The 15,860-nt window shown below is 44.4% G+C and overlaps 1 protein-coding gene across 5 annotated transcripts in view; it reads right to left on the minus strand.

The window, feature by feature from the left end:
- Positions 1 to 597: 597 nt before the first annotated feature.
- Positions 598 to 15,860, minus strand: part of BNIP2 (BCL2 interacting protein 2) — a 204,630-nt gene continuing 189,367 nt past the window's right edge. For 4 of the 5 annotated variants that reach the window (XM_085643699.1, XM_085643701.1, XM_085643700.1 and 1 more), the window contains one exon: positions 598 to 2,026. In XM_085643699.1, coding sequence (XP_085499825.1) covers positions 1,975 to 2,026 — 52 coding nt within the window. In that variant the 3' untranslated portion in view covers positions 598 to 1,974. Of the gene's footprint in view, positions 2,030 to 15,860 lie in introns of all 5 variants that reach the window. The other variant, XM_085643698.1, reaches the window with a different exon arrangement.

Below are 15,860 nucleotides of genomic sequence, written 5' to 3' on the forward strand. Positions count from 1 at the left end.
TGGGTGTTATAGGTTTCTCACTTACCCCAAAAGGCACAGCAATGTACACCTTAAGAACCACAAAATCCCCTATATTTTGCACTGTACTCTATCTCCTAATAGTTGCTTCTCTTAGGGCTGCTCTGGAGTTGCATTTTCAGTACAATCCACATAACCTACAGACTTTAAAGATTAGGCTCCCTATATACATCTGAATTCATAACTTCCAATTTTGATAGACCGGTACCAGAGCTTTACACTTACTTCATCAGTTCCTAAACTGTTCTTACCCTTTTGGACAAATAAGTCTTAAAAAAATATTGCATCCTTCCCACACATTTAGAGGCCTTTTTACAGTGTATTTCATAAAGTTTTTCCCAACAATGCCAATGCAAAAGTAAGGCATCTATGATAATAGGAAAAGTTGTTAAAGGATCAGCAAACTGCACTGGTCATACTTTCATTGGCCACACACTATTGCAAATAGTTCAATATTGTTAAAGGCAGCTCCCCCACTGAACTGGGTTCCAAGTCACATCCTGTGAAAATAAAAATTAAATAGATGCTGTTTTCTTGTGTACAGCTCTGATAGCAGCCTATAGGTGGAGGCATTGCCTATACGAGATGACCTTTTTATTGAAACACACGCATTTCAATATAAAAACAGTCTCTTTTAACTAGAATCACCACAATCTACATATATTTAGTTACATGTACAATTAGAGATAGGTTTCACATTACTAACATAAGCATTATACTATATTTGAGAACATTAACTTCTAAAAAAACATCTAATTTTCGGACTCACTCAAAAACATGCGCACGCATTTACAACACAAATATTCAACATATGATTTGCACAAAAGTGACTCTGCAGTTTATTATGGCCTTGTTTGTCTTCAAAGACTAGTCCTCTGGCAGAGCACAACATTACAAAATATTGCTCCGAAAAATTCATAAAAATATATATATTATCTCTGTCCTTTACCTTTTTATGAATATAAATATTTTACTGAAGAACATGCATCATTCAGATAAGCAACTGCAATTGGACCTATAAAATGAGGTTCTTTGACATTCAGCATTATAAAATATAAAATTGATTATAATACAATATTAGGTCGCTATCAAGGTAACAGTTAAAAGAAAATTCAGCTTGCTATGTAGCCAGTGCTTCTAAGGTAAAGAGTGGTGGTATGCGTCACTTTATATGCCAAACCTGTTCCTTTAATGTTTCCATGAGTTTACCATCGCCAATGAATTTCTCAAGCTGGCCGAAAAATCATTTTAAAATGAGGAGTGTCTGGATACAACTCTTTGCTGCCCACTATTCACGACAACCATCTGAGTATTGTACTGTGAAAAATGTTTGCCTTTTCCATTACTACTTGCCAGGCTTCTATGTCTTAAACAAATTTAACCTGACCACTTGGTGCATGATGAATGCGTTTTTCCATAGCGTGACTCTGTCTTGGTGTAGTCCCAGAAAAACAACCTTTTGGGAGAATTACTAAAATTCTCTAGTCCGAGTATCCCGGGGTAAGTGGGAAGGAAAAGGTTCACTCTTTCCGTGTAGCGTGGCTTCACCAAGGAGACTCCTGCAGATGTGATCCGTTTGTGTGGAACATGCATCATATTGCACTGCCTTGGATATATATTCAGGACGGTATGCAGAAACCTTAAACGGGTAGCTTTAAAAACATTTACTACAGCAACATTTTAGCAGAAGTTGTGATGACTATTGTTCATAATGTAGATTTACAAAGAACTGTTTAGTAAAAACAGTGAGAGGCTTCGTCTTTTTAAGGTTAATGGACGTTGGGCAAACCAATACAGTAGTGATGAGTTCCTTGTACGCTAGTCTATGGGAAAGTATCAAGGCACCTTTCGTAATAGACAATGTGAAGTAAACAGCCATACAACATTGTAAAGAAAATAAAAACACAAGTGGCTCTCCATCTGCGCATTCTTCAGTCTTTGTCTTGCACTTTCCACTTACAGGCCAGTCGGCCTATCTTCTTGCTTACTATTCAGTTCTTTGTCAACACTGCTTGGTTAAAAAACAAATGAAAAACAAAAACAGAAAAACATTTGATTAAGAAGAATACAATTGACGATAAAGAAGCTTTTATTTCAGCTACATTTTGGAAAACAAAACAATTAATATGCAAATGTCTGCTCATTTACGTTTAAAAAGTAATTTGCTACTAACTGTGGATAAAATTCAAGTCCAACTAAATTTTCAGTACTCAGAGGAATATAACAAGACATTACTAAATAGAGTCCTCATACAAAAAAAACAGACATCCAGCTGCATCACTTGCACTGTAAATAGGCCAGAAGAAAAGGCCACTCATAAATATCAAATTGTTGCAAGATAGCTCTCCAATTAAAAAAAACAAAAAGCATAATACAAAGTAGGAACCTGGCAGGGTCTTGTAGAAAACCTGAATAATACAATGTAGAACGCTTTAGGAATGGTCGAACGTGCAAATTACCACCTGTGAAAAGAATTCTATTTAAATCTTCCTCATGCAAATTCATTGTGGATATCCTAAAAACCTGAGGGGATTTAACTATTCACTGGGCATATACCTCTCAACATAAGGTCAAGGCAATCTAGGACACCTTCTTACATCAGACCAATGGCCTGGTGCAGACTCCCACCCAAATAAACAGATACAATCTACCGCAGGAGCAATATCCTCCACCCTGTCCTCATTCACGGCCTTGACCACCGAACAGACATTCAGAATAATTGGAGCAATTAAGTCAAGCTCCCCATCAGATCCATGCCCCCCAAAATTTAACACCCGTCGTCCGGGACTATAGCAATTCCCCTTACAACGATTTTAAACGCTATGTTTATTATCAGGCGTTTCCCAGTCGCATGGAAGAATGCCCCCACACTTCCTCTTTTTAGACAAGCACAGTCCGCTTTCACTTTCGTCTGTTGTGAAAGCTTTCTTGTCTTTATGGGGCCATGTGTTTGAAACACATGGCCCCATAAAGATAAGAAAGCTTTCACGACGCACGGAAGTCAGATGAGCCCGTCCAAATGGGACGGCTCAAAAAGCCAAACGAAAACGTCCCTACCAGCTCTTTTCCAATGGCTGGCCACCGTTTAGCGTAAACGGTGATGTCAGCCAATGGAAAAGAGGGGTGGGGCTTAAACCCCTTTACAGAAAATGCTTAAAAACGTTAAATCTTGCCAGCGAGACTGCGCATGTGCGCAGCCCACGCAGGCGAGACCTAAAAATCCACTCTGGACACAGAGGATCCCCTTAATTACAGGCCTATCTCTAGACTTCCCTTTCCTTCAAAGGAGGGAGGAAAACGCCATCAACTTCGAATTATCTTTTATCAATCAAAGCTGTATCCTGAACCCTTCTCAGTTTGGCTTTCGTGCGCATTACAGCATAGAGCTGGCACTTATCACGGCTACCAAGGTATTCAGATTGTGGAAATCTGAAATAATTTCGGTTAGCATAAGCTGAAACCATCTTGGTTATGGCATCCATTTTGTTGGCTTTGTAATTCTCCCATCCTCTGCTGCTCGTCTTTTTTCCTGCCTGTGCTGTCCATTTTAGTTGACTTCCTGACTTAGCTAAAAGCAATATGCATACTAAAGAGTTTGTAGCTGCCAGAACACCTGGGGGAAGGAGGGGGGTGGGGGGAGGGGTGTTTGCGGGGCGGAAAGCTCCCTGATCCTTCTAGATTTATCAGCAGTTTTTGACACTGTCGTCAATCATGGGCAGCTGCTGGATCGTCTAGCATCCATCGGGATCAGGGATAAGGCACTCTCCCTGCTAGGCTCCTTTCTGTCTGGACGATCTCAGCAGGTCCCGCTGGGCAATTACGAATAACCTTTCTTCTCACTGCCATGTGGTGTTCCTCTGGGATCTTCCCTGAGCCCTATACTTTTTAATATCTATGTCACACCGTTGGTCAAACTAATAAAAAACTATGGCTTTGCACTCGTATCTTATGCAGACGATACGCAGATAATTGCCGGCGGCCCATCCAGTTCCACAGCCAGCAATTTCCATGACTGCACGAGTTATAGGGAATTCAATGTCAGACAATTGTCTGAAACTGAATTCCTTCAAAACGAAGGTCTTGGCTTTTTTTTTTTAAACTTATTTTTATTGCCATTTTCATATTTCACACAGTGTACATTATACAAAGTTTCGCAGAGTTAAGTCAATTGTACATCCAATGGTGGTACCGTTCATCTGTGTATACTGGTGGTACGTCAACGGGGAGCATGCGTAACGTATAGAGATATCGTATTGCGTATACCCTGTTGTCTCAGGTTCCAGATATGGCACATGAACTGGGGTGGAACAGGGGTATAACCTGGGGGACGGGAGTGGAAGGACATCCCCAGTTACTCTTGCCAAGGTATGTAACGCCGTATGGGGGAGGCTCCTCTGTGACTCACGGTTGCCTATCATATGTGGTTCGACCTAGAGCTGCAACAGTATACCTGATACTGGGGCTGGCCATGCGGTCATGTGGTTGGTATTTCGGGAGATTGGTTAGGGAGGGTCTGTGACTGCGTGTGCCGGGCTGACGGTGTGGGTAAACCATCTGTTGAGTCTGTTCCCGGGGTTAGCTGCTTGAACTGATATAATAGCATGGCCCATTCCATAGATATAGGGTGTTTGCGGATCCCTCTCACCTCCTCCTCCCGCAATGTCTCCTCCTCCGCCGTCGCCCATTTGTGTGTAGCCCCCACCCAAGCCTCCAACGGTGGACCGGTGGGGGAGCGCCAGTGCATGGCGATGCTGCGTTTGGCTAAAAGCACCGCAAGGGAGAGAAACCGGGTCTGCACCCTGTGCTGTTTACTTGCGTGAAAGACGCCTATGGCGCTGGCCTCCCATGTGTTCATGCAGGTCAGCCCCGTGAGGATACCCAAAGTAGTGTGAATGTGGTGCCAGAAATTTTTTTATAATGGAACAGTTCCAAAACATATGTCGGAAATCTGCATTCTGTTCGTGGCATCTGGGGCATAAGAAATGAGTGTCGGGGTAGAATCGTTGGAGGCGCGCGGGTGTTAAGTAGGCCCTGTGCAAAATGTAATATTGGATATTCTTAAAGCGTGCGTTCCTCGAAACCTTCTTAGGGTACTTCAAAGGTCTTGGCTTTTGACAATAAACCGCTCATCTGGACTAACAGCTGATGGCCTGCCCAGCTCAGCCCATTACCTGCGCCAGTGCCAAAAGCTAAAAACATGGGAGTTATTATGGACACTTAGCTGTCCTTTGAAGCTCAGATCAACTCCACTACTTCTGACTGTTTCTTTGTCCTTAAAACTCTTAGGAAAATATTCACTTCAATCTCACCAGACTTAAGGAAATCCGTGATATCCGTTTTGATATCTTTAGGACTGGACTACTGCAATGCTCTGCTCACCAGCGCAACAAAATGTAGAATACAAAAATTGCAAACAGTACAGAATGCTGCAGCCAGAGTACCCCTGGGAATCCCCAAATGTGACTCTGTAACCACAGCTCTGTCTCAGCCCCACTAGTTACCAGCAGCAAAGCGGATCCAGTTTAAATCTCTCTGCTTTGTTTTTTAATCCATGAATAATCTGGGCCCAACCCAGCTAGCAAACCATCTAAAACCTTATATTCCTGCAATGCCCCTCAAGTCAGCCGAGCATGGGAACTTGATTGCCCCTAGAGCAAAAAAAATCCAGATGGGGTGGTAAGAGTTTTACCACCACAACAACAAAACTGTGGAACTCTCTACCAATCTCTCTTAAGAAAGAGACAAATCTACTAAAGTTCAGAAAGGTTTCTAAAAACTTGGCTTTTAAAGGCATTACTTCTACCCCCCTAATTCAATTCTCTATGTACTATAGGGTAGCGCCTAGCCACCTCAGGGTATTGCTGCGCTTTACAAATTAATCATCAGAAGTCAGCTGCCTAAGAAAGCCATGGTTGCTCACTTCTTACGTGTGTAATGTGCCTCAGGCAGATCAGGTAGCACTGTTAGATTTGTGGTACTAGGTTACAGTGTATTTGACTATCCATCTTGTTATGTCAGCCTTGGAGTTAGGATGGTCTTTGTGAGGCTTTCACAAAACAACAAAGAGCTGGTCATACTTACAAAAGGGCTTTATCCTGTCAATATAAAATATCAGAGCTCTTTTGATTCTAGTGTGTGTAAAGTTCTGTTCGCTACAGAGTCCGACTGTGGGAAGAAGACTGGGAGGTCTACAGTTTGATCTGAGGAAAGCAATTGCCCAAGGAAAGCTACCTTCCAGGAAAGAAACTGAAGGGGGCATAACTGCAAAGGTTCAACAGGCCACCCCATGAGGACTGTGCTAAGGTTCTACATAGGGCCAATGATACTCAGAGGTATGACCCTCTTAGGACCTCCATGAGAGCCTTGACTACTGAAATATTAAACGGGGATGAATGTTTCCGGCATGTAGGCCACAACAGCAGCTAAGTGTAGGCGCACTGATTAAAACGCAAGGCTGGACGTCTACAGATGTAACAGATAGCAGATGATGTCCTGGACATTAGGCTTAAGTGGTTTAGATGTTTGGAGATGCAGTAGTGGCCAAAACACTTATACTTTATAGCCTTCCAGGTCCTTGTATTAGGTCTACATGCTTCCCGTAGAATGGTAATGCAATGTTTGGAAAGCTTTAAATAACCAAATTCTAAGGATTCAGGTGCCAGATCAACTGGTTGAGCTGCCGGAGGTTTGGGTGTCTGATTTGGCATGGTCTGTGTGTGAAAAGGTCTGGCTTCTGCAGCAACTTTTTGTGGGGGCTAATGGATATCTCCAGGAGCATGGAGTACCAGGATTACCTGGCTCAAGTGGGAGCCACCAGGATGCGAGCCAGATAGGTTTGTCTCATTTTCCTCTTCACGTATGGAAGGAGTCGGAGAGGTGGACAAGCATACACAAAGATCCCTGACCAATTCATTCATAGTGCATCACCCATGGACTGTGGGTGATGGTACGTACCCGGAGGCGAAGTTTAAGCATTTTTGAGTTTTCGGCAGTGGCTTAACAGGTCTATTTGAGGGGTACACAAAGGTGGAAGTACAGCGTAGGACTTGTGGGTGGAGTTTTCACTTGTGGAACTGTTAATTCGTCCTGCTGAGCAAGTCTGAAGTCGATTCCACCCCTCTAAGGTGTTTGGCTAGGAGTTCTATGTCACAGTGAATTGCCTAATCCCAACCCCTCAGTGAAAGAGCTGAGGAGAGCGCGAGGTCCCTTTTTTTATACAGATAACATGGTAGTTTTGTGGTCTTTCTTTATGAAGACCACCTCCCTTGAATGACCTGGTAGAAGGCTTTCAGGGCTATTTTTATGGCTAGCAGGTCCTTGGTTATTGATGCGGCGCCCTACAAACTGAGGGGATCGCACGCCCTGGAAGCCAATGTTGCTGAGACATGCACCACGGCCTGTGAGAGACACGTCAGTGGTAGTGGACACTTGAGGATGGGGGTTTGTGAGGCCTGTCCCAAAACAAGTTGTTGCTGTTCCGCCACTGCAGACTTCCTTGTAACCACCGTTTCACGTGGCATTCTTGTTTGGGGAACATATGGAGCCTGGTTTGAGGCACAAAGGAGATGTATGAGGCCATCATTCCTAGAAAGCGCATCACGGTTCTGACTGAGTGGATGACTGGACTGAAAAAGACAGCAGCTGCTGTAATGCCAACACACAGTGGTGGTTGGAGTAGGCTCTCTCTATAATTGCACTCAACTGGAAACCCAGGAAAGGCTGGATTTGTGGAGCGTGGTGATGAGACTTGGCATTGATGAAGACTTCCAAGTGACTAAGCAGGGAGTTAGCTGCTCAAGTGTGGGCCGGCATTAATGCCTGCTGTCGCTCGACAAGTCAATTGTTGAGGTAGGGGAAGACATGTGTGCCCCCCTCCCGCCTCCCCACCCTGCAGGTTGGCAGACACTATGGCTAGGCACTCGTGAACACCCTTGGAGACACAGTAACCCTCGATAATAAGTATTCTGAATTGGTAGTGTTATCCAATTACCACAAAATGAAGGTACTGGCAATGGGCAGGTGGATGAATATATGAAAGTAGGCACTCTTGAGGTACATAGACCTCATGTAATCGTCATCTTGTTGGAGAACAGGGAGGACGTCCTGTAGGTTAGTCATATGGAAATGTTCCAACAAGAAGCATTTGTTGAGAGGCCAGCAGATAGGCATGAGAGAGCTGTACTTTTTGGGGATGAGAAAATACAGAGAGTAGACGCCCATTTACTGCTGGTATGGAGGCACTCTGTTGTACCTTTCTGGGGAACTCTTCCTCAAGAAGACCTAGATGGTCTCTGATGAGACTGGTCTGCTGGGTAGGATGTTGAGAGGGGTTGTAGGAGATTCTAGGCAGTAGCCTTGATGAACCACCACTAAAACCCATTGGTGTGCTGTGAATGCCTCAAGGAGAGAGAGGAAACTAATTATGCTCCCCCAAACACCCTTCCCCACCCTCTACCGACAAAGGAAGTGTGGTTGGGGAGGGGGACTTAGTAGGACAAGTCAATGTTTGGAGATAGAAGCTCCTTTTTCAGTGCCACCTCTGTCCTTGCCTCTGTTGTCACCCCTATATGCATACCTGGAGAAGCCTCCATCACCCTGCTCATGAAGCCTGCTGCTGTTCATGGAAGGACTGGAGCTGATCAGGTATAGTGGCCTTTGATCATTGCCTATGTTACTTTCGAAAGAAACCTCTAGAGGCTGGAGTTTCCAGAGCACCCATGCACTCCTTAATGTCCATGAACCTATATATATTTTCTCAAGCATCTGATCAACCTGTAGACCAAAGAGATGCTCACTATCAAAAGGGAGGCATAAGAGATGCTACCTGTCCTTAGGTTAGATTCCAGAGATCAGAGCCATCTGTGCCGCTTGAGGACAACAGTGGTGTTAATGCCTCTAGAAGGTGTGTCCACAGCATAAAGAGCACAACGAATGTTGGCTCTTTAGATAGTCTTGCTTCAAACGTTATTTCGTCCCCCCTTTTCCTGTAATCCTCTGGGAGATGTCTGATCAACTGCTGCATCTCCTCCCATTATCTAGAGGGAGAGCCCAACTGAACTGGCTATACGTCTACAGGGAGAGTGTTCCTACGAGGAAGTTTGCTTCCTCCTGTATGGTGTGCATATCTACCTTTTGAAATATCACGGCTCACTATACGACCTCATGGTAGGCGGTGGTATGGTCTGGCGGGGATGCCCAGACCATGTGATAGTCAATAGTGTGGCTGCAAAGTGGCTCAACGTTCTAATCATGCTAAGGGTTGCCAGTGGGCCTCGATCCAATGGCAGGAACATATGGATCAATGGGATGTATGGGCTGCTCGGGTCTGAAAAGGAGCGTGGAGACCACTCAGGTGACTACTGAAGGCAGAGGTGGTGGTGTACATAAGTATGATGGTAGAATAGGTGGCAGAGGTGGAGAGGTGAAGAGGTGGAATATAAGGTAGAGGGCTGGTGCCCCTATCCTTGTGCTTGAGCTAGTTGTGGGAAGGGCCCTTGAAGAGAGTTCTCCCTTAAAGGCAAGCGTTCTCTCATAAGACAGTAACTCAGAGTTGCAGTGGAGGTGGATTAAATGAGATCTTCTCGGTGACAAGGTGGATGAGAAGTTGCTGTCATCTTCCAAAGTCTTTGCAAGATTAGCAACACAGATTCCCTTTGCCAGATGAAAGTTTTGGCATTGACAGGATCTTTGGTGCTGACTTGGGGTGTGAATATGGAGGCTCACCACCCTTGGGCAGGGTCTTGGTAGACTCCGAAGCCTTTTCCCGATGCCGATTGAAGCAGAAAGTAGGCGGATCCTGGAGGGGGCAATCTATCGTCGTTGACATTTTTAGTGACCCTGGGTTAGTGGCGTGGGTCTCAGAGCCAGGTAGTGTACTAACGACCCTGGCATAGTCTTCGTTTAAGGACCATTGATCTTTGGTGCTGGCTCAATGTTCTCCTGCTTGTGGTCTGAGGCGCTCGAAGAAACAGTCTCCCTGTGATGCCTGTGCATCTGGGATTGTGGAAGGGGCAAGACTTTTCACCTTCTTTGCCAAGGAAGGGCTACTGTCTATATAACAATGTCTGGGGGGCTCAGGGGATGTCTTGTAATGTGGGCAGTGCTTTTCCCTTTGGTACCTCAGGGTGTTCTTCAAGCAGAAGGTGAGGAGACGTATTGCGGTTGGGAGAAAGACACGTTGCACACATCACAGTGATCCAATCAGTTATTTAGAGTTGAATCGGGGTCAATGCTGAATGGGTGTCCGACCATCACCTCCTTCCGGTTTGCATTCTCTGCCGCTGAAGTATCAAGGAGGTCACCAAAGGATGCGGGGAGTCCACCAGTGTCCAGGGTCTCAACCACCCATGTTCCAGAAGTTTCTGCTGACAGAGTGTGTTGAAAAGTTGTCTAAACTCCAAGTTGATTTCACTGATGCTTTGTGTCAAAAACTAACCATGTGGGTCCAAAAAATGTGTTGAAAACACAAGGATTTCTGCGCTCTCTCAGTGTACGTCCGATCCAGACTCATGTGCATGCATACTAAAGGAAGAGTCACTGCATTTTTTAGAACTTAAAAGATTGCTTCAAAGAAAAATAACTTGTAAACATTCAAGCCCAACACTTTGTGACAGGAGTATGCAGAGCATGTGTATCTACAGCCACACATTCTTTGAACAATTGTTTTTTGACGTATTGTGTAACTCACCGCTTTAGCATGTGAATTGCGAGCTTGCCATTTTCAGTGCTGGACCCAGTAGTAACAGTCAGATTTAAAAAAAAAAAAGGTCCAAGCAAAATCATACACTAAAATAAGCCAACCTTCACTGTGCATGATGGAGCGTGGGTTAGATGGCTATGGCAGATCTCTGGACCTGCTGCCAACCCCTCCACCTACTGAGTATGACCAAAAACCGCGTTCAGATTGGGTGGTTTGCGCATTTAAGACTCAAACCAAACTTCCTTTTTTAATGTGTTTTTCAGTTACTATATATTGAAAAGGTACTTACCCATAAGTATCTGTTTGTAGCTTGTAGTGCCACAGATTAACAAGCTCCTCACACTCCTGCTTTCTGGTGTTGGGCTTGCATGTTGCAGCTTTTTTTTCTTCGAAGAACTCAGTTACAAGACCTGTTGTGATTCTGCACATAGCCCATAATATACGAGGACACAGGCTCCATCTCAGATTACTTTAATTCCAAACGTTGAGCTATGAAAGGGGAGTGTAGTCTTGAAGACAACTATACTGTCCACTGTGACATGTAGGTTAGGTGAAGAGGAAAAACATGTGACCATCGCCAGCTTCCGGGGAAGAGGGTGGGCGATTGCAGCCTATTTATGCTGAAGATGACAAACAGATGCTTACAGGGTAACATTTTCTGCTCATTGCATGTGTGGCTGTAGATATACATGCTCTGCATAGACTGTGAAGCAGGCTCCCCAAAGCAGTGGTGAACAAACACTATGGGTTCAAATGTCTGGCCTTGAGGGTCACTACAACACCAAGAGTTTGTACGCAGAAATGTCATACACTGAACCTCTGCTTGGGACCACTGCAACATAAGGCACTCTTTGAGAGAGTGCATGTTATGTTTTACGTGTGGCACAACAGCAACACGGGGCAGTCATCCCCAACAGTTTAACTGCCATCCTTACTGTAAGAGGACGTCCTTTCTGAAAAAGAGGCAGCAGCTGTTGGAATGCCATCACCCTCTACATGTTGGGATAGTCTTGGCTGGGGTATGCTTAGAACGGTTCTTTTGAAGATGGGCCTTTTTGACACCGATATGAAATAGGAACACTACTGTAAGTGTGTGCCAGGAATGGTTACCTGCTGCTGCACTTTATTAGCTAGCTGTTTAAGCACAGGAAGATGTGGAGGGAGTGTCTGTGCAATTCACGACCACCACCACTAGGCCCTTTTTTTTTTTTAGGCCGGAACCTGGAGATGGATAGCCAGACATGGTGTTGCAAAATGACACCCCTGTTGGTGCCACGGGAAACAGCAGCTGCTTTGTTGAGGCCATAGAGGGTATTGGTGTTAGAGATAACCGTTCCCTCAGCCATAAGCTCTTGTCCCTTCTTTCTATGGCTGTCAAGGAGGTGCGTTTACCAGCTCTTTCATCTCCTCCCAATGATACGTATTGTATCAGGATTGGAGTCCCATGTTATTAGCAAATGGATGGCTGCTCCAGTGGCGTAACAAAACGTGAGGGGGCCTTGGAATGTACATGAAGCGGGACAGCCAGGCTCCTGACCCAGTCAGGAGCTCCCAGTGCCCGGGACTGCCGCCCATGCAAAATGTCAGAGGGGGCCCCTGGAGGTCGGGGCCTCCCCACACTGCAGAGTTGCAGGGGCTAATGTCATGCCACTAGGCAGCTCACACCACTTGCTTTTCAGCAATGTCAATGCTCTTGGTTTATCTGGAGGGGGAGCATCATCTGTCGTCCGTGCAGAAGACTGATTCCACGCTGTGTGCCTGCAAGGAAGTCTGGGGGAACTGAACTGTGGATGTGCAGTGGGTCAGTAGGTGAGCCTAAGGTTGACAACCTTTGCCTTTACGGTCTCCCTGAAGTTGTTTAGGAAGTCTAACATGTTCTTCAGCACCGTCCTTTCAGTTTTGATCGTGAAGGCCGTGTGTATCCACCATGTGATGTTGGGCAGCCTTCTGAATCACTATGTGGTAGTATTGTCAGGCAGTGGCAGTTTGATGAGGTAGGGCTCTGTGTTATGATCATCAAGAGAATCAACCACATAGTTTTCCCAGGGGTGACCACCCTCCCTAGGTGCAGAGCGTTCATCATAGGGATCTAGTGGCTCATAGGAGCTCCATAGGTCAGTAAAAATAATGGATCCCTGTCCAGGGAGTTAGGTGATGGTGTGGGAGAGGGTGTGGGTTAGTTGTGGGGATGGTCCAGGAGAGTGCCATGGAATGGTGGACTTGTGCTCCTGTCCCCTTGCTTCTTGGGATGGAGAGGCCTGGGGCCTTGAAAACCAGCTCCTTCTCAAAGGCGAGCCTGCGTTCCTTGGGGATAAGTGACCCTGGAGGCACCTTTTGTAAGGGTCTTGCTGGTGTCTGGATGGATGAAAAGATTACACTTGTTGGCACTGGGGACCTTGGGCAGAGCTAGAAGGATAGGGCCACGTGTAGTGTCTGACCTGGGCAAGAAATCTGGTTGCGCAATCAGTCTGGCAGCTGCTTTCAGCAGAGTTTTTGGCTCCAAGGTAGGTTGCTTGACACACTGGGGTACAAGTGAAGTAGCCTGCCAATGTGGCTCAATGCTTATGGGTGGAGGTTTGTTAGAAGTCGAGGCATGGTCTGTGGGTAGACCAGCACTGGCCGTTTGAGGCAGACCCAGAAATCATTGCCTTTAATGGCTTGGCTCGGAGCTCAAGGACTAACCTCCGTAGGAGCAGTACTCTGCTGCAGCCTGAGCATGCTTTGGGGAATTTAAGCTTTATTACCTAGCTTTGGGGTGCCAAAGCTGCAGACCTGGGTGTGGTCTTCATGTACAAGTCTGAAGGTTTCAGAACAGGAGACTACTTCGTCAAGCTTGTCATTGGAAGTTCTCAAAGAGACAGTCTCTGGGCTGGATGGGCGCTGTGTCTGGAACACATTGGGGTCATGAATGAGGATTGCCACTGTGTTTTAGAATGTGCACACGCATCTCTCTCTGGTACTTTAACCTCTTCTAGCAGCAGAAGGCAGCACTAAAGTTGAAGGAGGTGTGGTTGGGGTAGTCAACACAGGTTGCGGATACTACGGTTGACGGCCCATGGGTACTGGATGATGCAACTGAGGCACACTTTTCTCTTGTGAGACTATGTGTGATTCACCAGAGGTCATATGTGGTCAGTTCACAAGTATGGAATCCAAGGAGCAGAATGGCTTTGACTGGTGCGGAAGTATGCGCCACCAAATATGAGTTGCGGAATAAATTAATGTTTTACTAATTGTTTTTCTAATTATAGGCGTCAAAGTGTGGAGGAGCTGTGCCCAAAAATGTCATCCCGAACAAGTTGGTCTTGGAGCTGGTGTGAAGTCTTGAAGCTGTTACTCAAAATGCCCAAAGTGAATAGAAGACGACGACGATCAAAGGTGGAGCCTGTGTTCTCACACATTGTGGAGAATGGGAGGAGTCACAACAGATCTTGGGACTCACATTTCTACAAGCAAGAGAAGTAACAACGCCTGAGCACACCATAAGATGGCAGGAATATGCAGAGCATGTGTATATACACCCAGACATACTACAAACATATATATGTTCAATTTTCCAACTGCAGTTACTATTGTTTGATCCTTTAACGAATGCTCCTCTTAGAAACAGACACAGCTTAATAAAATAGATAAAGCACCTTTAGGTAACTTACTGCTTTGGCACTACTTATAACATTAATATTATATGATTAGAAACTGCTGACACGCTTTGAAACCATCAATTTTGGGCAATTTGGTTTCAGTGCAGGTACTGACAGGTCTAAGAAACCATTCAATTGCATTTTATGGTTTATATGAATGTTTTAAATAATTTCAATGTATAACCTAAAAGCTTTGTGACACTATTTTTCTCTGTAAGAACTGAACAGTGCTATTCAAGATAGTATGATTTTAATTGTCACCTAGAAGAACTGATGGGTTTAACAAGTTATGTTTTAAGTAATTCAATATACCATTTCTATATTGACTAGAATGTCAACTTTATTTAGCTGCACAAAATTTAAGTAGGGGTTTGACGCTTGACAATAGGGAATTTTGGAAAATTCCTCTGACAACACAGTAAGCTACATATTTAAACAACAAGCCCCGATATCTAGAAAAGAAAGGAAGTAGAGGAAATATATAATATGAATACGCAGCTAAAAAGTGTGTAACAAAATAGAAGGTAAAATACATTTACTACTAGAACACAAAACTGCTAGACGAGTGGAGCCTATCACTGAATAAAATTAACCGGATTTGGAATATGCTGCTCAACCTTAGGCTGACAAAAGTCCTCTTCTACATCCCCTTTTTGTCTAGAAGGGAAAGTGTTTGTTCTCTAAGTGCATGCTCTGAAACATGGCATGCTAGACTTTGGCTAGTTGAAGTCTTTGACAGGTGAAAGAGGGTAGCTACTCATCCACTGCAGTTTTTACAACAGGTGAACAATATGTGATGCATGGTGCGGACTGCTGGAATTCCATTATGGAGACGATAATTGCTTTGAGGGTTCATAAGCGGGTTTGATAGGTTTCAAGGGGAAAAATTAAAAAAATAAACATCATTAAAGACTGTAGATGACAAAAATTCAGGAATAAAAAAAGGGGAAATTTAACTAACTGGAAAATAACAGATCAGCTGAAGCAGTAGACGCATTTGAAGGGGTTTGTGGTGTTAGTCTTGTAATGTGCAAGTCTGAGATAGAGTAGAAATATATTCAGACATTCAGGTCCTTGCACAACCCATGAAGTGATGACGTTTTTGAAGCAGTCCTGCATCAACAAGCAGGCATGAATAAAATGAAGGGGATATAGCTTAAGTAGCACATATATGTAAGTGTTGATTCTTGTATAGCTTTTCTATTTTGTTTTTACGAACTAAGTTATGCAACCAAATGTTTTTTTATAGCATTTTAATTTTACCTATTTGTATTTGGGGTTTCATAGAGTCTTACTTTGATGATGCCCTACTGATTTCTACTCAATTAATAAAATGCTCCACCTTTGATAAATATTAACAAATCTTGCATACCAATATCATCTGTACCACACTACACTGCTGGAATGCATTTTTGTGGTCTGTCTTGAAAAGATCCAGACATTGAAAATATATAATCCTAGAGAATGTTATTTAATGCAGCACTAGCACAGACTTTACAGGG

The sequence above is a fragment of the Triturus cristatus genome, chromosome 3_1 (genome assembly GCF_964204655.1).
Source record: "Triturus cristatus chromosome 3_1, aTriCri1.1, whole genome shotgun sequence".
NCBI lineage: Eukaryota > Metazoa > Chordata > Amphibia > Caudata > Salamandridae > Triturus > Triturus cristatus.